At 37.2% G+C, this 27,066-nt stretch overlaps 1 protein-coding gene across 7 annotated transcripts in view; it reads right to left on the reverse strand.

Moving 5' to 3' along the window:
- Nucleotides 1-27,066, reverse strand: part of LOC129764826 (ras GTPase-activating protein raskol) — a 355,896-nt gene that overhangs the window by 177,868 nt on the left and 150,962 nt on the right. For 4 of the 7 annotated variants that reach the window (XM_055764337.1, XM_055764334.1, XM_055764336.1 and 1 more), the window contains exon 2: nucleotides 24,302-24,911. The exons of the other annotated variants lie outside the window; for them this stretch is intronic. In XM_055764337.1, coding sequence (XP_055620312.1) covers nucleotides 24,302-24,458 — 157 coding nt within the window. In that variant the 5' untranslated portion in view covers nucleotides 24,459-24,911. The remainder of the gene's footprint in view (nucleotides 1-24,301; nucleotides 24,912-27,066) is intronic. 7 annotated transcript variants of the gene reach the window in all.

Below are 27,066 nucleotides of genomic sequence, written 5' to 3' on the forward strand. Positions count from 1 at the left end.
TGTATTCATTAAATTTGGAATTTCCAACGTATATAAATCTACTGTGGATAATCGAAACTAGTTGTGTGAAACAATCCCTTCTCCAGCCCTCTCCTCTACAAAGCTTCGTTCAATTTTGCTCAAATAATTATATTTATAAAGTATATTAACAAATTATTCAAAATTTTTGATAAAAAAAAAACAAAACCAAAATACTCAGGATAGTCGAGTCTAAAATTTCGGATAATCGAGCTCGACCTGTACTTACTCTTTCTTGACTAGAATTAAAATTATTTCAATATATCCCCAAAAAACATAACTGTAAACTTTCCTGTTATTAAGTTCTTAACAGAAGAAAATTGGTTCAATATCCCTTGCAGAAAACTCGATACTCTATCAATATTTATTCTTCACGAGAAATTTAATCATAGATAATTATTTTTAGGTGAAAACGTGTTTATTGTTTCCTAAAATGTTATCCTTTATTTGCTTGATAAACACATGCAGTTTCTCCCAGTTTCGTATTCGCAAATAATAAGCCAAATATTTGGCTGCCGGATATCCGGCTGTCCGGCCTCGAAGCTTGACGGATATCCGATATCCGGTGTCCGACCAAACTACTATCCGTTTCATCACTAAAGGGTGTGTCATATCAAATTGCATCACGGAAAAAACGCTGTAGAAATTTAATTTTTAGGAATTATATCTTCAGCTTTCGCTTATAATCAGATAAGAGTGTATAGATCACGTTGGCCATGCTTCACTGTCAATTTTTCGTAAATTTGGAAAAATGTCGTCGAACGAAAAAGAGCGTCGTAAATTAATCCTGCGCACTCATTTCGAGAATCCGGAGTTGTCACATCGGGACATCGGTAAGATGCTGGGAATCGTCCAATCCACGGTCAGCAGAGTACTAAAACGATACTTCGAGAACCTAACCATCGACCGGAAGGTGAAGAACGACAAAAATGGATGCTCCGTCAGCGAAAAAGATCACAAGCGCGTAGTTAAGCAGTTTAGACGTGATCCGAGAAGTTCGGTCCGGGATGTCGCCAGTAAGCTGAATTTGTCTAGTTCATTCGTCCAGCGGACCAAGCAGCGGGAGGGCCTGCGTACATACAAGGTTCAGAAGGCTCCTAACCGCGACGAACGGCAAAACATGGTGGGGAAGACGCGAGCCCGGAAGCTGTACACCGAAATGCTGACGAAGCCGCATTGCCTGGTAATGGACGACGAAACCTACGTCAAAGCGGACTTTCGTCAGCTGCCGGGCCTGTTGTTCTTCTCCGCAGAGAACAAATTCAGCGTTCCGGAGGAGATTCGCAAGCAGAAACTATCCAAGTTTGCCAAAAAGTACATGGTGTGGCAAGCGATCTGCTCATGCGGAAAGCGGAGCGCCTCCTTCGTGATGACCGGCACGGTAAACGGGCAGTTCAACTGAGAATTCATCGAACGAATCTTTGATGTTTGATCTGATAAAGCTCGAAAATTGAGTCAAAATTAAACTAGTTAAACTGTAAAACAAAGACAACAACTCTGTCCAGCGATCCGCGTGTACTATGAACACAACTCATCACAGACTGTACGTGTCTCTGTAATATTGCTATTGGGTATTTTGGCGCAAGTATATTAGGGTTAAAGACATAATGGTCCTTAAAATGAACGACGTTTTGTTGGGAGAAGTAGTAGATACAATCTGGAACGTAACGTTATTTGATTGTGTGAAATGTTCTTTTAGATTTGCATTAGAACCTCATTTCTTTTCTTGAATAACTGTATTTTAAAATAGGAACATTCCGCAAAAACTGAAATATGTTAATTCGGATGGTTACTGTATCGTATTCATTTTCCATCGATTGATGATGACGCTATACTCCATGCGAAAACTGGTTCATATTGACCATCCGGATAACAGAAAAATTCTTGCTATCAATTTCATATCACATCTGTGTGTGCATTTACAAAACATAACATCTTTTATCGCATATACAATTAACCCACAATAATCTAAAATATGTATTACACCTGATAAATTTTAAGAATAAGTAGGGGACATTCAAAACAACTGATCCAATAAAAATCGCCGCTTTGTTCTCTGCTTATAAATGTTTGTACGGTATGCATCACAATATACAGACATTTACTGCATTTGGCCCTCAAAACGCTTGCTGTCGGTATGACAATGGTTCAAATGCATGCAATCACGGGAAAATTATCGCTTGGCGATCCTTCTCTGTCTCATCCACACACAAATCCGATCGATGGAGAGTTGATCATTGATCGACAGAGTTGCTGTTCTTTCTGCTTACGAGACAGAATGAACTTGTCTACCACATGTTCGGATTCGTTCACTCACTGAGTGGTATCGTATGATGCGAGACCAACACATTGATTGAAGAAGCTGTTTTCACATGCTGAAAAAAGTTTGAATGCTTTCGTCGATTCTCTCGTCAATCACCAACATTGTCTTGCACAATTCCCCCCTTTTAATGATCAAATTCCCCACTAGAGAGGAATTACCCACCGGTTGAAAATCCCTGATCTATATTATAGTTTTTTTTTATCTTTAGACTAATAGTTTTGGAGATAACTGTTTAAATTAAATTTTTCTAAGCAGATATTTTTTATTTCGCTAACTGACCCAGCATACTTTCATTTGAAAGGTATTTAAAATCGGTCGTTACCAAAGTTACCAAAGCGTTACCAAAGTTACACATTTTAAAATTGGATATACACTCGACAAAGAAAAATTACATGAACAGAGTGAGAAGTCGGAAATTTTAAGTGATTTTTGACATGCTGAAACTTCGTGAAAAATCAACGAATATCGAGGGGATGTGCATAATTTTGAAGCTACAACTTTTGTGGGTGAAGAGTGCGTGTATGTGTGGAAATGCGTATGAATATGTTGAGTATCATCACTCCTTACAATATTTGTACCTAAGAACGCATGAAAACGAAAGTTACGAATCGTTCGTTCTGAGAGTCGCGTAGCATTTTATACTTCTGGTACGATTTGCGATGAAATGCTCCTTTACTTCAAATTTTGAAAAATCGTCTAGAAAAAACGGCTGAACTTATCAATATGAAACGGCAAAAAGTTGCAAAATCTGTGTTTTTCAAAACACTAAAAAAACGAAAAAATAAACTTTTCAGAATGTTGAAATTTGAAACGCAGTTCCGTAGATTTCTTCGAAAGCTAGTGATAGAACTAATATCTAGTTAGAGAACGAAAATTTGTCGAACGGTTCTAAAGTTAGGAATTTTTATTTATAAAATTTTAATTTTTCAAAAATCGCCTAAAAAGCCATTTTTTTTCAGAACACCCTAATTCCAAACCTAAGAAGCACTGTAAGGAACAAATAAAAATTACGGGTGTCACTTTTCTAGATTAGGACTAAATATAAATGGTTTGAACAAAATCGGAGGGATTTTATTTTCTTCATTCTTTTTCCATGGAATTGCTTAAACAGTATAAGCTTCTGTCATCAATTTATTAAAAAAAAAACAAGTTCTAGAGAACATCTTTTTCTATTATTTCAGCGAATCAGCGAATAACCGATTCAACATTATACAGTGGTAGACATTCGTTTAGCCGCACCCTATTTTTCCTCAATATTTTTAATAATGAGTCAATTCTTTGTACAGTTTTGCTCATAAAAGACGATTATTGTTTATTTTCATCGAATTCATTCTAAAAAAAGTATAAATTCACTTTTTGTTTTCTAAGTAATTCAAATATGTGGAATCAGGGTGGACATTCGTTTAGCCGCATCCTAAAATTTCAATAAAAGAAAATTTGTGCGGCAAATTTCGAGTCCAATCGGTAGCTAATATTTAGTATGTCCACCTCCATTTCGGATCACTTTGAAAACTCGATTTGGCATCCAGTGAGACAGCTTTTAAAGTGTTGCCATATTGATTATAGCCCTACATTCCCGAATTACTGCCTTGAGACTGCAAATGTTGTCAAATTGCCATCCGTTTTCATAGACCAGTGTTTCTCAAAGTGGTCGATATCGACCCCTTGGGGTCGATTTTGGTTTCCAAGGGGTCGACACAAACGAAAATGAATTTGGGGGTCGACGAGGTCTAAAAATCGACCCCTGTTAACCAGTTCTTATTTGAAACTTTTATGATACTGTATAATTTATATTACGTGAGGGAACTTGTTACAATAATGACTAAGATTTTAGTAGAACGAATGAAGTCATGATCAAATTCAAGTCCAAACAAACATGACAAGCTTGCATTTAGGTTGCAAGTTTATTTGTGTTCTGAAATTCGTTGGAGCTTGAATGATAATACACTCATCGACTAATTCATTCAAGTGATTACAACTTGATTACACAGCTGAATAATGTGAACTAAAATGAAGTGATTGAAACATAATTTAAGAGATATTTAGTTACCTTCGCGCGTAGTGTTTTTTATTACTTCAGGATACTTAGTCGGTGCTAAGTCAGACTAGTCCATGTGACATTTTCATGATTTCGAGAAAAACGAGTTTGAAGTTTAGTGATGTAAGGCATTTTCATTGATCATTCAAAATAATTTCGATCTGTTATTTCTGCTGTACGCTTGTTTTTTCAAGGCTGATAAATGTGGTATGTAGCATACAACATGCTTAACCTAATGCAATCAATAACTCGAATTCACCGGAAATTATGAATCATTTTCTTTGTTTTGGTTTTTTACGCTGATTGGTGCGTAATTCAAATTTTCTATACAATCGTGACTATATCCAAATTTATCAATGAGTAGACTCGTGAGCATACCAAAAACATCTAGTACTTACACTCACAAAAATGCGTAGAAAAATAAGCTACAAAATATTTGGTACGTAGTTTCTACTCAAAACGACTTTGAGCAATGACATCGTTTATAGACGAAATGACGAGGTGTTAATACAGACCAACTGGTCCCTTCTCTAGTTGAGTGAGTCTGCATTTCCCGGCAATGGAGCTCTGCTGTTAGGGTATGTTCGATATGTTAAAGAACAAAGAAAGATTGATAGGAAGTCACCAGGTTCATTCACCACATTAATTTGGTGCAAGGTTCTTTTGTACTCGCATACATTTCTGCTGGTCGGAATGAGTTTCCCCAACACAGATTTCAAAACCAATGAGCCTGGAGGATTCGGCATTGCGAAATAGATGCAAGATGCGGGTACTTTTGTACCCGCATGCATCTTTACACTCGGGAATATGTGCAGACTTCAAAAGCGGTATGAACTCAATGCTGTTGCTCGGTTATTCGAAAATATCCCTTGATGACTCCAGCTTACTGAACTTCTACGTATACCGTTTGGCAAAATCTTGATAACAATTTGCTGCGATAACGTCGATAACGTCAATTGAACAATATGCGTTCAACCTACATGTCAAAATTAAAATTGAGCCTGCCTGAAGCTCAATAAATCAAGAAGTTCAAGAAGTACGTACACTTGGGAGATGCAATAAATTCAGAGGGAAATGTTCTGGCGTTCACATATTTTGGAAGTCCACGATGAAAAAAATGAACATGGCATCATGTCATATGACTTGCAACGAAGAAAGTAATCTATGCATGAATTGACCTAAATCGGGATTTGTTCGCATTTGATTTCGGAAATTGTTTCATTCAATCACTGGTTTAATCAATAATTTAATCAATATACTCAAATGACTACTAAGCCAACGGCAGTCCTACGTCCACTTCGCGGTTGTATTTTAGGTATCCCACCCATAGTTTTTGACGAAGGATCACGTCTTTCGAGAACATATTTTTATTTCTACTTTACGATTTTGAAGTTAGTTTTAAAAGGTAATTACCTACTTTAGAATTTGTAAATAATTTGTATTAAAAATTATTAATTACACTTGATAGTTACTGAAGTTCATGTATATATTTATTTTGTTGAATTTCAATATGAAAATAATGTCAAGTTTTCTCATTTCATCATCCGCTAAGTTTTTAAATTGGTAAGTATTATGCTGCCGTTCTACGCATAGTTGTTCCATGTTCCAAAATCAGCAACTGAGAAAAACGCAATCAAAGTTTTCTAACACATTTGTCTAGCAGAAGCTTCAAGCATTTCAGTTCAGCAATGCATCGGGTTTTTTATAAGCACTAAGCTATTGTTTAATGAAATGTGAAGAGATTCCCTCAATTGAAGCAATCTAGGTGGATTAGGGGCTTAAAATGCATGGTGGGACAGTTATGCGTAGAATATCAACATGGGACAGTTGAACTTGATTTTGTTTTTTTTTTAATACTGGGAACAAATAATAAGTTTTTTGTGTTTTTCCAAAAGATTATGCATAAAAATATTTTTTTATGGAGCAAAAGTGAAAATTGTCAAAAAGTAACATTTGAGAACTATGCGTAAAACGACAGTGTCAAAGCATAAAAAAGTAAACATAATTGGCACCGTGGTGTAGTATATAGTAATGTAGTATCCCTAGTATCAGTACTGGAACTTTTTCCTACATCTTGTTCTCCTATTGAACGACGATAAAGTTGACGTTAAGGAGATTGTATTGAAATACTTCGAATCCGGTCATACGCGGCTGACAGTTTTCATGCTGCTGTTGAAACTGCCGAGTAGTGGATTTCGAAGATTTCAAAAAGGCTGTTGGAGGGGCCAAGAAGCGCGTCTATGTGATGAACTTGCAGAGCATACATGTTTTTAAAACTGAATTTGCCGTTACTCAATACACTCTCAATAAATTAAATCCGCGGCCATAGATTGAGAATATTAGACGGGTCAGAATTGCTAAAGGTCGGTATGATATCGGCTATTCTGATGTTGTTGACAGCAAGCAACTGAATTATTGTGTTTTGCTATCTAAGAAACAGCAAAAGATGCTTGCAGCTGGTCACTTTTCCTTAGATGGCAGCATGAAGTGGCAAAAAGCTCCGAGAGGAATTCAAAAGCAACGGAAGAAATTGTTATTGGCAGCAATACTTCCAGTTGTTCCAGAAGCCAAGAAGGTTTTTTTTCGAGAACATGCCAACAAATTAATGCTTATATACTTCTTCATTTACAAAGCGTTTTATTTACCATGTGATAGAGCTTGAAATGATAGATCTCCTAAAAATAAAAATATTAAAAAAACTATACCAAAATATTTCAATGTTTATTATGCTGCCTTCACATTCAATTTACACATTACACTTCCATTAGATTATACCAATGGGGGCTAAACCACGTAATAAACCACGTAAGTTCATTTTCAGTCAATTCAGTCCTTATCTTCTTCTCTCTTGATGCATACATTTCTGGATTTTGTTAATAATCGTACACTTTGACCAAATCTCCTTTTCCTGAAAGTGTACGTGGTTTATGGATGACCCTTTTCTTTCAAAAGCACTCCTAGCAGTTTATATTATTATATGAATAATGCACATAACATTTCTGTACTTGAATCGATTCATTTATTATTGATCTACAAAAAATACATAGTGGGACAGTTATGCCTAGAATATCAACATGGGACAATTGAATTTGATGTTGTTTTTTTAAATACTGGGAACAAACAATAAGGTTTTTTGTGTTTTTCCGAAAGATTATGCATAAAAACATCGTTTTATGAAGAAAAGTGAAAATTGTCAAAAAGTAACATGGGACAACTATGCATAGAACGGCAGTATGTATGTGTAAGAAAAAAACTAGAGATTTTTATAGAAATTCGGCTATAGGGGTCTATGGAATCACTTTATTCTGAAAACGGGGTCTATTGCCCAAAACAGTTTGAGAACCCCTGGCATAGACCATCTCGGCCAAGATTCTCCATAGGTTCTCTATGGGATTGCAATCGACTGCCAGCAGGTCATTCAAGAAGCGGAATGTCCTTCTCGGCAAACCATGCCTTCGATTGCTTGGAAACTTGAATCTATATAATCCTGCTGAAAAAAACGACATCCTCGGTAGCGTTATTCTCAATATGGCCAATCAAAACGTCCTCCAGTAATTGAAGATACCTTTCGGAGTTCATTCGGGTGAAAATGAAACAAATGAGAAGCTTGCTGTGATAGGAAACGGCTCCCCACACTGTCAAACTTCCGCCCCCAAAGTTTCGCTTCGATCTCACGACATGCCGTTGACTTAAATTGTACCAATAGCAACTGTAACAGTCCGGACCATCCAAATTGAACTTTTTTTCGTCGGAAAATACAACATTTCTCCATTCCGGGCGGGCCGGGCGAACATGAGATGGTTCTGCTTATGGGTGGCCGTCAGTTTCGGCTTCCCTTGAGGTTTCTTCCACATGATGTTTGGTGGAATGATGGTCATTCAAGATGCGCGCAATATGCCTCTTCGTTACTGGAACAACCGATTCTGCCTTAATATATGAGCAAGACATCGTTTCCTGGTTGCTTCGTGTCTTATTCGACCTTTAAGACGCAATGTAGCTTTAGTGTTCCCATTTGTTGATCGTTATATCTCATATTTCTGGCACTATTCCAAGAAATTCCGTACCACTTTCTCAGATAGACCAATTTTTGTTACGATCGAGAAATTAGAAAACTTTTGTTCACTGAATATCTTTATTATTTTCCGCCCCTCTTCCGTCAATAGAATACCTTTCGTCATTCCTTTAAATTCTACGTAAATCACTAACATGACCAACTTCTTACGTTGCACATCTAATATTTATCTTGTAAATTGAACATTCCCAAGTATTTTTTCAAAAAACACAGATAAAGGCTTGGTGATTATGTGAAAACTCGATTTATATGCCCTGCGGCTAAACGTATGTCTCATGAAAAAAGGACGTTTGAATGTTTATATCCACCGATGCCGCCTTGTGTGTGTGTGATTGTGACGCACGTCCTTTCAATAAAAGTGACTTAAATATTCTATCACTACAGCAAATAAGTATCCCGATAAAAAGAACATTCCTAGTTATTTTGTAAGTGTTTTAAGTTTTTTTTTTCAAGTGCGGCTAAACGAATGTCTATCACTGTATTGGGTGTAACTTTTATTTTGATGGTGAAATTTTACTCTGTAGACGTAATTGTAGTGTCAATGAAACAGTTTGCGAAAAAATGGGGTTTATCAGCGGTTTTTTTTCGATCCATCATCATAGGTTGAAGTCAAGGTTCTAATTCCAAGGTAATCCGGAACACCTTGGAATTGTACGTATAGTTTATGTGAATCGTACGTTGCCATAGATTTCTCACTCGCAGTCTCGATCATTTTGACGTGTCGTTAAAAAGCAAAACTCGAATGTAAGTTGTAAACGATTATCCATATCTTTTGGTTCAGAACGCCGTTTTAGTTATTTCAATCTTTCAATCTTTTTCAAAAAAAGAATAAATAGCATATTTGAATTACAAGTCGCCGTTGCACTCGAAACGCTATTGGGCGCTTATCCTACTTACGCTCGAAGCGAAGCGAGGCTCTTAGAAACGGCATCATAGCACAGATAGAGTCCAAGAAATATAGGTTAATCCGGAGACTATCAGTGTAATCGGCAGCTTATCATAATTTAACGAAAGACAGCAACACAAGGGAAATACTTTCAAACGAAAGCATTTCCAGTTTCCAAATGCATACCATGGAAATGTGAGTTCATTTAGTTTTCTTCTATAATTAGATCGGGCGACGGAACTCGGGCCGAATTATATTCTACCAGCAGACAACACAACTCTGGCGGAGTTAATCCGTTCATAAGGTTTGTTTACTTATGCCAACAGACGACTGATGTTGTTTTGGGAAGCGTGAGTTTTGGGAAAACAATGTTTGGTTCGTCTGCAGTTCCATCTTGACGACATCGAATCCATGTCGTTTCAATGCTAGTGTAAGCAGGACGGAAGCCAGTTAAATGACTTTAATGGTTTGTGGTTTTGTCTGTTTTGTTAGGTTGCATAATTTGAACATTTACGCGGTGTACTGACTGCAAAGGGCCTGTTTGCTTGGAGAAGAGAGAAAAGAAAATTCCTAATTTTCCTAATTAAATTTTGTTTCCACATGAGAATGTTACCAAGGTATACTAAAATTTTATTGTCTCAGTATTTTTTGCATCAAATTAACTAAAAGCAACCACAAAACAATATTTTTTGTGACATCCCAGCAAAGTACACCGAGCGGGAAAGGTATTTCATGACGGGGTTAGTCAGCAGAGTGATTAAAATAGATGCAAAAAGTGCTCCATAATTTTGCCTAACCATGCAGATCGAGACGAGACGACGGCTGCAACAGCTGAACTTGTTTAATGGCTACCCGTGTTGATTTTTTTTCTACTACATCGAACTCAGCACAATTTACGTAACACGAAGGTGCTGCCCCATTTGAACAGCATGAACTTGTTTCGCGCCCTAATGAGATGTATGATTATCTGAGCTAAAATTCTGTGGTATAACCGTTGCGTAATGTAACTCTGGAATATGGTTGCATGTACAGAAACGAATAAAGAGTTAGAGGAAGCGGAAATGTTAAGGTAATGAAAAATCATTTTTCGATAACGTTTAAGAGCAGAGCTTATGGGTACATCATATCTAACTGGTAGTTTGTTTCCAAAATTTGTAGCTATTGAATTATCAATTGTTGAACTTTTACCAAGACATCATCGTTACTAACAACGAATAAAAATGTCTATAATTCAGCATATCAAAGTATCTTGTTTGGAACCGACCATGTGAGCTTGTACTACAATTTACCAGCTTTCGCTTCCAATACATACTATCTTCGATGCATTGTATCCGCTGTTTCCAGCTGAGTCACATAGCTAATGACCATCACTATCGGAGTACAGTTTGGCCTCGGATGCTGCGGATGGCCTTCCGCTTTTAAATAACCCCCCATAACCCATCCCATGCAACTGAGCAACGGTTAATTGCAACTCGATACCATGAAACTATCAAAGCGGAAAACCACACCAAGCCGCGATCCATACAATATCGATTGCAATATTGCAATATGGGCGGATGACATTTCATTTTCTATTACAGAAATACACTATCGAAAATGATCTGTATGATCAGCGTTCTTTCAAGAATTCAAATCTCTGAAATTCAAATTATTTATTCCAAAGTAGTCTCCGTCGGCTGTGATACACTTGAACTAGCGCCTGGTCAGTCTCTCGAAGGCTCTCTTAAGTTTGGTGTAGCCATTAGGACAATCCACGATATTCGTTTATCAAATATGGATAAACGTCGTAGTTTCTATTTAAAATAAATCGAACAGAAATAATTCAAATGGTGTCACATCAAGCGAATGAAACGAATGGAATAATGAAGTTTGTGCTTTGGTCTAAAAAAAACTTTTCAGCTTACTTATTCAAATAATCTGTATTGATATCTATATTGATTTTTGTTAGTCATACGCGGACCTCACACTCTCCTTATTTTCATTAATATCCCAAAATATTACAGCACATAGACTAGAGGTGGGCAAAATTGGTGAGCTATTCCGTATTTCACTGCAAACATGTTCTGCATTCGAGAAAATTCGCTCACATGGCGCTGAAGTCGCTGGAATACAATCTTTTAAGAACGATTTCGTAGAGTCGAGGATGGACAGAGTTTCTTTCTTTTATCCAAAGCAAGGGGTCGCTTATTTTTTGCAAATGTGGTTTCTCTAAATATGTGTCCAGCTTAACTACTGGAGCAGCTTCCGGGTCATGTAAGGCTTGAAGTTTGCCAACCAATGCATCGAACTCCTCCCACACAGATGACCGCGCTTCATCTGCAATGCTATCAAATATATTTTTATTTCCAACATAATTTTTTTCTGATGATGTTGTTTTTCCATTTCATACCAAAATGCGGGAGTTGGAGTTGATGAAAAGTAATTGGTCATTTTGTGACTGCGACCATCTTGGATTTGTATTCTTTATGATCTACTGTGTTCTATTAGTCAAGCAGTTTCATTTGATACCCATATTGATGAGCTTTTGAAAAAAAATATATATATACAGTAGGGTGGCAATAAAAATGGTCACTTCGTATTTCATGGTTTTCTCGTATTTCGAGTTACCCAATGAAAAATTTTCACCACCTCGAAAAAACACCCTATGCTAAATGTATGCTCAATCGGACTTAAGGGAGTGGCGGAAAAAGGTCAAAGTTTGAGTTTTATGAAAATCGAAGTCACGTAAGAGGGGAGTAAAGGAAATCGGGGTTTTCGAAAAAAAAATGTTTTGATGCCAAATGTCTTAAAATTGCATGAAACGTCGAGATCTAGTGCCATCTCGAAAGAGAGTTTTTTTCGGATTTTTTTCGGAAAACGAAAAGTATGGTTTTGGGTACCAATAGAAATAGTTCTCTTTATTTTTCATTCGGAACTTACTACGAAATGTTTAATTACACGATAACATACCCTATGCAAAATATTAGCTCATTCGGACTTCATTTACTAGTGTCGCAGATGTAAAAATTGGTGTTTTTTGAAAAACGAAAAACCATCGGAAATCGGGGTTGAAAAAAATGTTTTATCGACCACCCTAAAAAGGAAATGATCACCCCAACAAACAAATAAAAAAATACGTGTCTAATATTTTGCAATAAAGAAGAAAACTATCACTTTTCATGGAAATCTGAGAACCACTATATCGGTTTGGAATGGAATGGTTGTATATTGCTATTTTATGGCAGCGGCCATTTTGGATTTGCATTTTTCACAAATAAGTGTGTTTTGCTACTACGTCACGATTCTTCCATGATCCAAGGCTCTTTTATGAACCGCGGATCTTTTTTGAGCCAGGACTTTTTGAACAGCGGCTCTTATTCGAGCCGAGACTTTTTTGAAAAGCGTCTCTTTTTTGAACCGCGGTTCATTTTTGAGCCGAGTCTCTTTTGAAAAGCAGCTCTTTCTTTAAACCACGGCTCATTTTTTAGCCGAGACTATTTTGAACTACGGTTCATTTGTAGAGAACCGTTGATCGTACGCTCCTTCTGACGAACCTGCTCAAATGAACGGCTCGTGAACGCTCACCCATCTCTGATATAGACAGTTGTTGCTCGATATGGACGAAGAAATATCACATATTTTGTTTATGTTTTAACTCATGGACTTCGACGCTGAGTTGCCAGATCGGCAAATGCAAATGGTTTCACTTTTATCGCAGACATGTTTGCAATTGCAGACAGGGTTGTCTCATTTAGTTCTGTAAGTTTTTTTTTTGAAAAAAACTGTATATCTGTATTTTTAGATAAAACAAGTTATATAAAAAATCTGTATTGAAAAATGAAGGGAAGAAAACGAAAATGAAGGTTAATTTATTCATTTATTTTTCTTATTTATGAGTTGTTAAAGTCGTATCAATACAACAAAATAAATCATAGATAGGTTTTTTTCATAATCCTCTGAATTGTATGATGTTTATACATGGTTTTGTTGAACTTGCCTTCAAATTTTCCGTCAATTTCAACCTTGACGCTCTTCTTTGAGCGGATACATAGATCTTCATTTTTAAAATAGAGTCTATAATTGTGGGTACCAACCGATTTCCGAACTTTGTTTTGTTGGCAATGTAAAGCAAAAATAATCGTTCAACACTCGCTTATGAATGCTTATGAATGAATGTCAACCCCCCTCTCTAAGAGTGGCCTGCCAAACAAATGAAACACAAATTTCTGCATTACTCGAGAATTAATCAAGCAAATGAAACCAAATTTGGCATGTGGAGGTTTTAGGGTGCAATAAATATTTTTACGGTGGTTAGACACTCCACCCCCTCTGTAAGGAGGAGCTGCCATATAAATTAAAGACAAATTTCTGCATAACTCGAAAACTATCAAGCAAACTGAACCAAATTTGGCATCTGGAGGTTTTAGGGGACAAGAAACATTTCTAAGGTGGGGCCTTTCAAAGGGGGGGGGGGGGTGCGGTGTTCTGCCATAGAAATGAAACACAAATTTCTGCAAAACTCGAGAACTAATCAAGCAAATGGAACCAAATTTGGCATATGGAGGTTTTAGGGAGCAATAAATGTTTTTATCGTGGTTTGACACTCCTTTCCCTTCTCTAAAGAGGGGGGAGAACTAAGAACTAGAGAACTAATCAAACAAATGGAATCGAACTGAGCATATAGAGGTTTTAGGGATCGATAAACGTTTCTAGGGTAGTTCGACACTTCTCCCTCCTCTCTAAAAGGGGGCAGCCATACAAATGAAACACAAATTTCTGCATAACTCGAGAACTAATCAAGCAAATGGAACCAAATTTGGCATGTGGAGGTTTTAGGGTGCAATAAATATTTTTATGATGGTTTGACACCAGTAGTGAGGAAATAAGCAGATTCTTGCCGTGAAGCACGTGACCGGCTGTAAAAAAATTAAAAAAGTAAGGCAAAATTTCTGAATTCTATAGGTAGCAAGTTGAAAGGTGATTCGTGTGAAGCTAAGAAGTAATCATTCAGTGCAATGTAACGAAACGTATGTCGTACGAAGAAATTACTGTGAATGAATTTGATATCTCCAAGGGGGGCTGCCATACAAATGAAACACAAACTTCTGCATAACTCGAGAATTAATCAAGCACAAATTGGGATGTGAGGGTTTTTGGATATGAGAAATGTTTCTATAATGGTATGACACTCCTCCCTCCTCTGGAATGGAGAAGAGGTCCCATAAAAATATTACACATATTTCAACCAAAAATATTCCAGCCAAACATGACAATTCAAAATTTTCGGAAAACTCTGAAGGAAAAAGGGAAAATTCGGAAAATTAAATTCTCATATGTTCTACAATTAAATAGTGATAAGCGTTGTTAGTCCATTTGATGTTTGCGCTAACGGAATTGATCTTTGTTCGAAAGTGGAAATGGATTTTCAGGTGATGAAACGCACCCCTATATCTTCTTCTATCTATACCAATAAAATGTATCGCCGAATGTGTTGATAAGAGCAAAACTCGAGGAAAGAATTGTCCGATTTAGGACTGTCTTTATTCTATCATATTTTCTGTATCAAACATTTATTCCATGTAACGGAGAAACATGTTATTCACAAGTGGTTGAAAAATCTTGAACGAGAATTATGTCTGAAAATAATCTGATATTATAATGATGAGTTTTGGTAGGAGTACTAGGAATTTTGTAGTAAAAGGTAAATTTAACAGGGTCGATAAGAAGATCAATCAATAAACAGTTCTGCAATTGGACCCATGAACTTGCTCATATTAAGAAAACGTTAATGTTTGAAGGTATTGATTACAAAAAAAATTGGGCGAGACGAAGTTTGCCGGGTCAGCTAGTATATTATACAAATGCTTATCAGTATTCGAGAGTCATGGCTTATTCTGTTGTTTTAAGGCTCATTTAATGTAATAAATCGAAATGACAAAACATGTGCTAAAAATTAAATTTGGGTGTGCAGATAGAGTATGCTTTGTATACCATTCTTATGAAACATGTATTTAAAATCAACATTTGATTTCAACGAAAAAAAGATAGGATTATTCCACACATCCAATAGTTTAAATTCTAAAAAAAATATTTTTTCTTCAGTTTACATTCTATCATAATACAAAAAAATTGCAAAAAAAACATGGCGTTCCTTTCAGTTTCAGAGATCCTGGATGAAATGTCTGTAAATTTTAGAAAATGTCTGCAATTCATGTTATCAGCAGGCAAATATTCCAATTTTATAAATTTTATTTGATCTATATATATAAAAATGGATTTCTGTCTGTCTGTCTGTCTGATTCTTATGGACTCGAAAACTACTGAACCGATCAACATGAAAATTGGTATGTAGGGGTTTTTGGGGCCGGGGAAGGTTTTCGTGATAGTTTGAGACCCCTCCCCCTGCCATACAAATGAAACACAAATTTCTGCATTTCTCGAGAATTAATCAAGCAAATGAAACCAAATAAGGCATATGGAGGCTTTAGGGTGCAATAAATGTTTTTACAGTAATTAGACAATCTACCCCCCTCTCTAAGGGGGAACTGTCATACAAATGAAAGACTAGTTTCTGTATAACTCGAAAACTAATCAAGTAAATGGAACCAAATTTGGCATGCGAAGGGTTTAGGGGACACGAAACGTTTCTATAGTGAATAGACACTCCTCCCCTTTCTCTGCCATTCAAATGAAGCATACATTTCTGCATAATTCAAAAACTAATCAAGCAAACTGAACCAAAATTGGCATGTGGAAGTTCTAGGGGGCTCAACACTCCTCCCAGCTTTATAAGAAGGGGGGAGATCTGCCATACAAATGAAACACAAATTTCTGCATAACTCGAGGATTAATCAAGAAAATGGAGCCAAATTTGGCATGTGAAGGTTTTAGGGGGCACGAAACGTTTCTATGATGAATACACTCCTCCCCCCTTTCTAAGCGGGGCTGCCATACCGATGAAATACAAACTTCTGCATAGCTCGAGAACTAATCAAGCACAATTTGGGATGTGAGGGTTTTTTGGTATGAGAAATGTTTCCATGATGGTATGACACCCCTCCCTCCTCTGGAGAGGAGAGGAGGTCCCATAAAAATGTTACACATATTTCAACCAAAAATATTCCAATCAAACATGACAATTGAAAATTATTGAAAAAGTCTGAAGGGAAAACGGAAAATCCGGAAAATTAAATTCCCATATGTTCTACAATTACATAGTGACAAGCGTTGTTAGTCCATTTGATGTTTGCGCTAACGAAATATCTTCATCTTCTTCTATCTATGCCAATAAAAATGGATTGCCGAATATGTTGATAAGAGCAAAACTCGAGGAAGGAATTGTCCGATTTAGGGCGTCTTTATTCTATCATATTTTCTGTATCAAACATTTATTCCATGTAACAGAGAAACATTAACACTTAACATAACAAGTGGTTGTCAAGTGGATGAAGAATCTTGAACGAGAATTGTGTCAGAAAATAATCTGATATTATAATGATGAGTTTTGGTAGAAGTACTAGGAATATCATAATAAAAGATAAATTCCCCTTAACCCTGTTGGTCGATTAGAAGATCAATCAATGAATCAATTGATAACAAAATGGTATGAAGGTATTGATAACAAAAACCAAATTTTGGGCGGGACGAAGCTTGCCAGGTCAGCTAGTAAATAATAAAGTAAACAAACAGTGTCGGACAAAACATAAGGACCACTGCTCAAGCAAAAAATGAAAGTGACAAAACTTTGAGGAAAAACAATCCGCAATCACTCAGGAGGTGATAAATTTGATGAAAAAATCCTTCTACGCATATGGTTGGATTTCAACAATGACAGAGTTATTGAATTATTTTTTTTGTTCCGGGTTCTGTTTACCTTAAACAAGCGAAAAGTACGCTACATAGGACGATTATTATAGTTGTGAAACATCCTAATTATTGGATTTGATCGATTGAGTGCGGAAGAGGGGCGATAGCGCTCCTCTTGTTACTGCGGGTAGAACCTATTAACATAGGATTTTGTCTTTCGGGAACATATTGGGGGTACAAAATGAAAATGTCTAGATACTATCCCTTATTGCTCATCCATTCTTCGATGGAATTAAAAAACGGCACTTGAAAAGTTGAAGCATTGAAAAAATCAAACGGTTAAGTAACAAGTGAAAGTCTGTTGTTTTAAGGGCGTTTTTCTCAACTTATTATTCAAAAAATGCGTAATAAACTTGAACGTTTCATTCAAATTAAATCTCTAACCGCTATACCGCTATACAATTCGTTCTTTCATATCTGAATTCTATCTTTTTTTTATTTTGCTGCAAAATTATTTCCAAAAATTCAGTTTGAGTTTTCAATTAAATCTTCAAAATTCACGATTGTAACTTTAGAATTTTCATATATAACAGGGATGGCCAAACAGTAGCCCGCGTAAGTGTTCCTAGCCGCCCGCCAGCTGGTCTAGGATAGTGACACCTCCAGATGAAGTGGAATAAATATTCCTACACCTTTTACCGAGATCAATTTATAAGGTGTTTATGCTAACCTTCTTCTTCTTCTTGAATGGTGTTAACGTTCCCTGTGGAACTTTTGCCGTCTCAACGTTTGCATAAACTAGCGTCATTTATTGATACTTAGTTGAGATTTCTTAAGCCAAATACCACGCCTTGAATGTATTCCGAGGGGCAAGCTCTAGAATACGCGTGACCACAGAAATTTCTTTGACGAAAAAATCCCCCGGCCAGAACGGGAATCGAACCCGAACACCCGGCATGATAATGTGAGACGCTAACCACTCTGCCACGGGTGCACATGTTAACCTCAATGAAGCAAATTAGTTGTAAGAGTAGATATTTCTTCATTAATGTTTCGGTTTAATATTTTCTTTCAAATTGTTAGTTCTTTAATATTAACACATTTCAGTTGTTCGACCACTTGTTATAAAGTAAAAACATCGCGCTAGGAATCAATTCAATAATTTGTTTAATGACCAATTGAAACTGTTGGAAACATCCGGTATAAGGTTTCGAAAATCAATAAAAACTAAATTGTCGAAGAAAACATCGCCTTTGGAGACTGCGTATGCGAGTTTTAATAGAGTATTGTTATTTCAATTTTGAAAGTAAATTTTAAGTAATGTGAAATATAGTCATGAATATAATAACAGTGATGAATGAGAATTTATAAATTTCTAAAATTAAATATTGGGCCCTATTATGTAATTCTAGTTGAACAGAATTTTGCTTGTTAGCTCTATTTTACTGTTATAGATACATTCGGGCGAAAGCTAATAATTTTTCGAGCTATTTGGTTTGCTTGTTGCGTTCCTGATGCTTTGCTTCAATAAACATTTCGGAGTCATTTCAAAATATGCAATTCGCCGACGCTTGAGAAAGAACTCGATTCGAACTATTCTATCGATTTACAAAAATATTTCCGATAGATAGTTCTTATACTTCTAGTTAATTGATTAATAACTAGAATACTAGAATAAGTGATTCGCCTATAATTGGACATCTAGCTAATTCGATAGACCTGTAATGCGACACGAATAATTGGATATTTTGATATCCAATTTATATTTTGATTTTGTGCAAGTTTCAACAACACGAATAATTTTTAGGAGTTTTCCAACAATTTTACTAGATTATGTATTTTGCACACTTTTCCAGTAATTATTTGTTAGATTTTCAATTATTTTTTCGATTTGACGCCGGTAAATGTCGCCTTCAATCGCACCTACCTTTGCTAATGAGTCAGCCCTCTCATTACCCGGAATTGAGCAATGTGAAGGGACCCAGACAAAGGTAATGACATAACAGTGTCTGGATAAAGCACTCAAAATTCCGCCGTCAAGGAAGTACGGCGAGTGTTTTTCCGGCCTCACTGAACGGATAGCTTCGACAGAGCTAAGACTATCCGTTACAATGTAATAGTGTTCAACAGGTCGTGAGGCGACGCTGTCTAGCGCCCAATGAATTGCTGCCAATTCAGCAATATACACTGAGCAAGGATTCTGAAGACTGTGGGAGGTGCTAAAAATTTCGTTGAACACTCCAAATCCTGTGGACTCATTCATAGAGGACCCATCAGTAAAGTACATATTATCACAATTGATACCCCCATACTTTGAATCGAAGATCGTTGGAGCGATCCTCGATCGTTGGTAATCTGAATATCCATGGATATCTTGCTTCATGGACAGATCAAAATGCACAGAGGAATTGAGGGATCCCTTTAGAAAAGATCAATTTTCGCGTTTTTTTGGAGTACAAAGTCGATCCAAAAAATCGGAAATCGGAGAGGAAAAAATCGATCTTCTGAATATTGATGCAAGATCGCCCAATCCTAGTTCAAACTTTGTTTTGTTGTCTAGTACTAAATTAATTTTCTAATGACTTTTTGATACAGTTAACATTGGTAGACCGCAGTCTAACATTTGAACAATTAGTCGCCCGCCATGCCCAAAAGTTTGGCCACCACTGATATATTGTATAGCGCGACTGAATGGAATTTCTGTTCGTTTCATGTCAGTTTCAGTGCCATCGTTTCTACCTCTCTCGACAAAAAAAACTCAGCAATTGTCAACGATTTTTTCCCATCCGACGGAGTGTAGTTCAGTGCCCTCTCTTGGCAACATGTACTTATACGAGAGATAACAAGAGTGATGTTGGAATAGATGTACTGCAAATCGCATCTAAATAAATATGAAATCTAATAATTGTAAGAAACGTTGATTCAAATCATCGGCTGTATGCAAATATGCTAGTCATGTTCTCAGATATGGGGTGCTGAAACGAGAAGCAAGTCCCTTTGTATGGAAATAACCGACTGCAGCAGCGACTTCGCTGCGATAACTATAATTTCCTTTTAATCATGATTACCAGACACCCTGTTCATTCATTCGTCATGTCGCATTTCAGCCGTCAATAGTGCCGAAGCTACATCGTGCTCCTTATATGCGTTTTCAATGCTATTTCATAATCATATCATTATTGAGTGATTGATGTGCTGTACAGATTTGCAATACGTTTGAAAATTGGTGGTGTACCACATACATGATTATTTAAATTTATTTGACTTTAAGATTTTCTTCTTTGAATTTTCGTTAAGTTCTGTTGTTTTTCCCCCTTTTTTCCTAATATAACAAATCGAATCAACAATTTCCCAGGACAAAAATGGTTAATGACAAATAACTCAATAGAATTTCAACAGCGAAACTCATTATCAAACTGCCAGAGAAGGTCAATAACAGTTTTTACAAGTTTTTGACTAGGGGTTAAACTAAGTACTAAGAACAGAATTCTGAAACCACACATGCCATCGTGCTGCATGACATGTAATGTAATCGTTTGATATTTCTGATGATAGAGGAACATAAGTGATAGATACACCTCTCTAAGTAGAACAACCATCAATGACCGTGTATTAGTAATTGGAAAATATTATTCCACTAACTCATTTATGATGTTTTATTATAAAAAAAGAATTTTTACCGTGTACATGAAAAATGAACATCATGTGCAAACTCCTGATTTAGAGTATTGCTCAAAATTATTAACACCAACAATGACCGCGACTCGTATCCATATGGCTACTAACGAATCAAAAGATGAAGTCTCATAATGAACTTGTGGGTACAATCCAAAACAGAGGAATGCGTCAACCCGAGATAAGTGTTGTCGTCGCTGAACCAATACTCTCGCCAGAACTTAAACGATCAGCTTTGCATCCCAAATAAGGTATTCAAGTAATTTCCCGTTCATAGACTGTGGTGATAATAGTCAATCAAGGAGTCAAAGGGGTTACTGCTCCTCGCGCACCGAGACTGTCTGCGATGGACGTGCGTACTAATGAACTATTGTACGTAACCGGGGCAGGAAATCGATGCTCTTTTTAGGTGATTCGCTACTGGCTGCTGCTGCTGCTGCTCACGAAAGTAGAACTTGCGGCATCCTCAGGCAGGCGCGTCATAGCGCACGATAATGATCCATTCACGGTGGCGTGACGAAACGATCACTTCCACTCCCTTTCCGCTGTTAGTTCTGCGCTTATGAGCAAACACAGCAGCAGCAATTAGACGGCGGAACAACTGCATTCTATACTACTGCTAAACGACACCAAGATTGAACGATAAAAGTGTGAACAGAACAATACTCTCGGGTGCATTCATGCATACTTTTCTAGTGAGTGTGCACTAGTTCGGGGGTGGTTTATCAGTGCTGCAAATTTGTAGAACTTTCTTCGAGTCTAACTGACCAATACATGGTTTCATTCGCACAGTTTATTCACGCATCTCTACGCTGTATTCAACACCCAACGGCCGAGACGAGCGTCTGATTTCACTTAGTTAGTAAGTGGGTGTAATTTATGTAAGTTTATTCGCACTTTTTGTTGACCCCGTTTTCCCGCATTCCATTTCCGCTGCATATGTAAACTAAATAATTTATAGCGACGGCAATATTTTAATGTGCTTCACCATACAGTAACACAGACAATTGAAAGAGACTTCTTGTCGGAAATGTTTGACGTAGGACTACGTCTTTAATTTCTATATAGGAAGGTCACTCTAAGAAAAATGTAACGTTTATTAAGAGTTTTCAAATGCATATTACGCAGAATCGTTCTTACGATGTATGTTTTAATATATACCATTAGATGGCAAATTTATCCAGTCCTAGCTGACCCGGCAAACTTCGTCCCGCCAAAAATTTGTTTTCTGTTATCAAATTTACCTTCAAACATTTACGTTTTCTTACTACGAGCAAGTTCATGGGTCCAATCGCAGAACTGTTCATTGATTGATCTTCTATTCGTCTCCGTTGAATTCCCTTTTTACTATAAAATTCCTAGTATTTCTAACAAAACTTATCATTATAAAATCAGATTATTTTCAGACACAATTCTCGTTCGAGATTCTTCAACCACTTGTAAATAACATGTTTCTCCGTTGCATGGAATAAATGTTTTATACAAAAAAAATGATAGAATAAAGACAGCCCTAAATCGGACAATGCCTTCCTCGAGTTCTGCTCTTATCAACACATCTGGCGATCGTTTATTTTGGTATAGACAGAAGAAGATATAGGAGTGCGTTTAATCACATTAAAATCCATTTCCACTTTCGAACAAATATCAATTTCGCTAGCGCAAACATCAAATGGACTAACAGCACTTGTCACTATATAATTGTAAAACATATGGGAATTTAATTTTCTGAATTTTCCCTTTTACCTTCAGAGTTCTCCGAAAATTTTCAATTGCTTCCACAACCTCCACATGCTAAATTTGGTTTCGTTTGCTTCATTAATTCTCGAGTAATGCAGAAATTTGTGTTTCATTTGTATGACGGCCCCCCTCAGAGAGGGAGGTGGAGAGTCTAACCATCATAGAAATATTTATTGCACACTAGAACCTACACATGCCAAATTTGGTTTCATTTGGTTGATTAATTCTCGAGTAATGCAGAAATTTGTGTTTCATTTGCATGGCAGCCCCTCCTTAGAGAGGGGGGTGGCGAGTCTAACCACCATAAAAACATTTATTGCACCCTAAAATCTTCACATACCAAATTTGGCTCCATTTGCTTGATTAATTCTCGAGTAATGCAAAAATTTGTGTTTCATTTGTATGGCAGCCCCTCCCCCCCTTAGAGAGGGGGGTGGAGAAACATTTATTGCACCCAAAAACCTCTATATGCTTAATTTGGTTCCATTTGCTTGATTGGTTCTCAAGTTATGCAGAAATTTGTGTTTCATTTGTATGGCAGCCCCCCTTAGAGAGGGGGGTGGAGAGTCTAAAAACATTTATTGCACCCTAAAATCTTCACATGCCAACTTTGGTTTCGTTTGCTTGACTAATTTCCGACTAATGCAGAAATTTGTGTTTCATTTGTATGGCAGTCTCCCCTTAGAGAGGGGGGAGGAGTGTCTTACTATCATAGAAACATATATTGCAACCTAAAACCTTCACATGTCAAATTTGGTTTCGTTTGCTTGACTAATTTCCGAAATGCAGAATGCAGAAATTTGCGTTTCATTTATAGGACAACCCCCCCTTAGAGAGGAGGGAGGAGTGTCTAACTACTATAGAAACATTTATTGCACCCTGATACCTTCACATGCGAACTTTGGTTTCGTTTGCTTGACTAATTTCCGAGTAATGCAGAAATTTGTGTTTCGTTTGTATGGCAGCACCCCCCTTAGAGAGGGGGAGGGGTCTCAAACTATCACGAAAACCTTTCCCGGCCCCAAAAATCCCTATATACCAATTTTCATGTTGATCGGTTCATTAGTTTCCGAGCCCATAAGAATCAGACAGACAGACAGACAGACAGAAATCCATTTATATATATATAGATTTATATTTTTTTATTTATATTTTCTTGAAAACAGCTCATTGGCTTCAATTTGATATATTGATCATCTAAATAGGTTCAGGGGTTCAAAAGTTATAAATTTTTGAAAAAAGTCATTTTTGGGAAAAAGTGGAAAAATAAGAAATACGGGTCTAATGTTTTACGATAAAGAACAAAATTACCACTATTGACGAATATCTGAGATCCACTATATCGGTTTGGCATAAAATGGGTGTATATATAGTGAAAATAAATCGCAGACTGCATATTATCCAAAGTAAAGCCGGTAGAACATCTAAACAAAGAGGAAGTAATTTAATTAATTTTAACATGTAAGATTATATCATGTTCTGTGAATACAAAACTAAATTGACCAGTTCGTGTCATTATCCAAACAGGATACCGAATCAAATTAGTTTGGTTTTTTTTCAAGAGCCATACTAAAAACCTACTCTCTAATCTTTGATCAATTGTTAACATACACTATTAATGTGTTTACCAACAAGCTGACATAACTCAAAGACTGGCAAGCTAACGACAAGTTAATAATTTAATCACTCAAATGATGCTGACGTATTTTACTATCTACCGATCAGGAACAGGAAAATATACACACAGAGAAATGTCAACAAACTTACTCTCCACTTCCTCCCGTTCGCCCCGGAGGCACGCAGTCAAACCACGCGATGTTCGACGCTCCCGCTCGAGGGTCCTTTGGAGTTGCTGTTGCTGCTGCTGCGCCTGTTGCTGATAATTGTCCGGCATAATAGCCGATGTCAGCGTTGCGCAATTCATATCGGAATCGTTTGCGTTTGTATCGCTTTCTCTATATTCACCGCAATTTCGCCTGCCACGAACAACTAAGATTTATTAGTTCTCCTAGCCCAGCGGATGGCCGATGAATTTCGATCGAAAAGTTATGTCTCGTGATCAGAAACTGATCCGTTCCGTACGACATTCCTGCGACGCCGCGCTCGAAGAGTGATTGCTGAACCCACGGCGTTGGAAGTGATTAATGACAGTAAGTATCATCTTCCGGCGGGCAGAGGTTTTACACTAGGTGTCAATGATCGAACCTTTTCTTGTACTTCCTTTCCACGACACAACAATTTCCTGAGAGCAGTTCACCGCGGGGAAGTAATCTTTTTTTCACATCTCACATTCCGGACAGAAAACCACTTTTAAATAATCATCTTCACTGTATTTCAACGAATCGGCGCCGTCTTCTTATGCTGCTGCTGCTGCAAACTGAAACAATATCAACGATTATTTAACACACGAACAACGGGGCACTTGTTTACACGATCTTGGCATCATTTCTTGGCTCCCTTTGCCGAGAGTACTGAGTTTAATTTAAACGCACTCTTTTCATGAGCATGATGAACATGATATTTATAGAAACCGATTTGTCATCCATAATCGATCTCAGTATTAGCGGCAAAAAGTGGAAAACTGCATCGTGATCTCAACGCGACAATCTCCGACGCTTCGCGGCTCAGCTGGAACTGGCGACACAAGTGATACGATCAGATTTCCGGAAGTACACCGCCGCGACTAATCTGAGATGACGACCGTGATCTCAAGACACACGCCACTAACAAACTGTTTCACTTTTTTATTACCCAGCTTCTTCCGTTTACACCGGCACTAGTTTGAAAAACAAAAATTTTCTCCCAATTCATAACACTAAATCATTTCGCGAATGCCAGACGGTTGATGGATGTGTGTTTCTCTCAGTGCGAACCCCATCACCATCAACGATGGTCCATAAAACCACAACCGGGTGAAAGAAGTCATTCAGATGTTATACGCACCGCATCACCGGCCCCAAATTCCGTCCATCTACACACTCACTGGGTAGGAAACCATAAAAAACCATTCACGGCCCACATTCGGGTGGGTATATAAATAAATACAAGCGCGAAGATAGTATAAACAAAATGTAAAAATATGTTTTAAAACTAACACCACTCTCTCTCTCTCTCTCTCTCCACTACTGGCAGCTTCACGCTGCAGTTCACTGACATTGCAGACGTAGAAAATATAAAAACAAGCGAATCGCACTTGTAACATGAAATACACAAACCGCGACGCGATATTTATTTATGAAGTTTACGATCATCTCCCCGAGGCCTACATTCGATGTCGGCCGAAGAGTGCCGCGGGAGTCGGAGGTTGTATCCGTTGTATGCTGCCACGCTCCTCCGTTTCCCCCACAATTAAGTCACGAATGACAAAAAGGTAACTACTGTTAACCAACAAAAAACAGAAACATATGCGCGTTCGAGACCCTGGTTCGTGTCGTCTAGAGTAATGTTCAAAATTCGGAAGCAATTTTTTGTCAACGTTGTATACAATTTGTCTCAGATGACACCCGATTCGTTGCTATGGTGGAGTCAATCTATGTCCGATAGGAAGTTGACTCGCTCGTCTTCTTCACGGGTTCTTAGAACTCAGGTCGTGATTGAGGGTTGGTAATATTAAATTAACCTCTAAAATCACCTCCAGCGAGTACACCAAAGGGAACACACCCGTCAACTCTATATCCAGATCTATTTAGCTACCTTTGAAACGTTAGACACTATGTTTTGGGCGATAGCATATTCTTCAAGTACCCTTGATTGAACAAAGATTGCTGGACCCACGACACGAATTATTTCAACACTGTATTTCTCGATCATTTTGATCACACTCGATAAACTTTTGAAACCATTCTTACGTAATGTAGATTAGGTAGATTCATAAAAATCGATCATGGTTTCAATTTTGATCATTTCTCTTTGAAACAAATTGCATTGGAATCTCAACGAATATCTCTAGCGACTCATGCCGAACATAATTATTCTAGACGTAGGTAGGGTATTGTGAAATGATAACTCCACTCAAAACTCATTCGAACTTGATTCAAGTATTGTTCCATATCAGCCAGACATGTAGTTGCTGCAGTCTATGATCCATTATCATGTAACAATCATGCAATGTATCTGTAACAATGAGTATCGCTTTGTCGTTAGCAAGTTCAAATCACACATTTAATATCATTAATGTTAAACAAGAACCAGGAATGACCCCAGAACACTTACAAGTAATCTGTGTATCGGGCCAAACCATTTTATTACAGATCCTAATTCACAATAACTGGAAAACAATTCTATTGACCTTCGTCGATCGTTTCGAATTATCTTTATAAAACAGTAAGTACTGAATAGCCTATTTCCATTTCAGGAGCAACAAATTGAGAGTCGCTTGTCACGAATGTTGTTTTCTGAACCCAGGTTGTTCACCAACCAGTATCCCTTTTTTCGTTATATGTTTCAAGAGTTGTTCCTTGTTTGTTCGACTGAGTATTCATTCCTATCGAAAGGCAGTAACCTACATTCCAAATGTTTATTTTAGACAAAAT

Source organism: Toxorhynchites rutilus, chromosome 2 (genome assembly GCF_029784135.1).
Source record: "Toxorhynchites rutilus septentrionalis strain SRP chromosome 2, ASM2978413v1, whole genome shotgun sequence".
Lineage (NCBI taxonomy): Eukaryota > Metazoa > Arthropoda > Insecta > Diptera > Culicidae > Toxorhynchites > Toxorhynchites rutilus.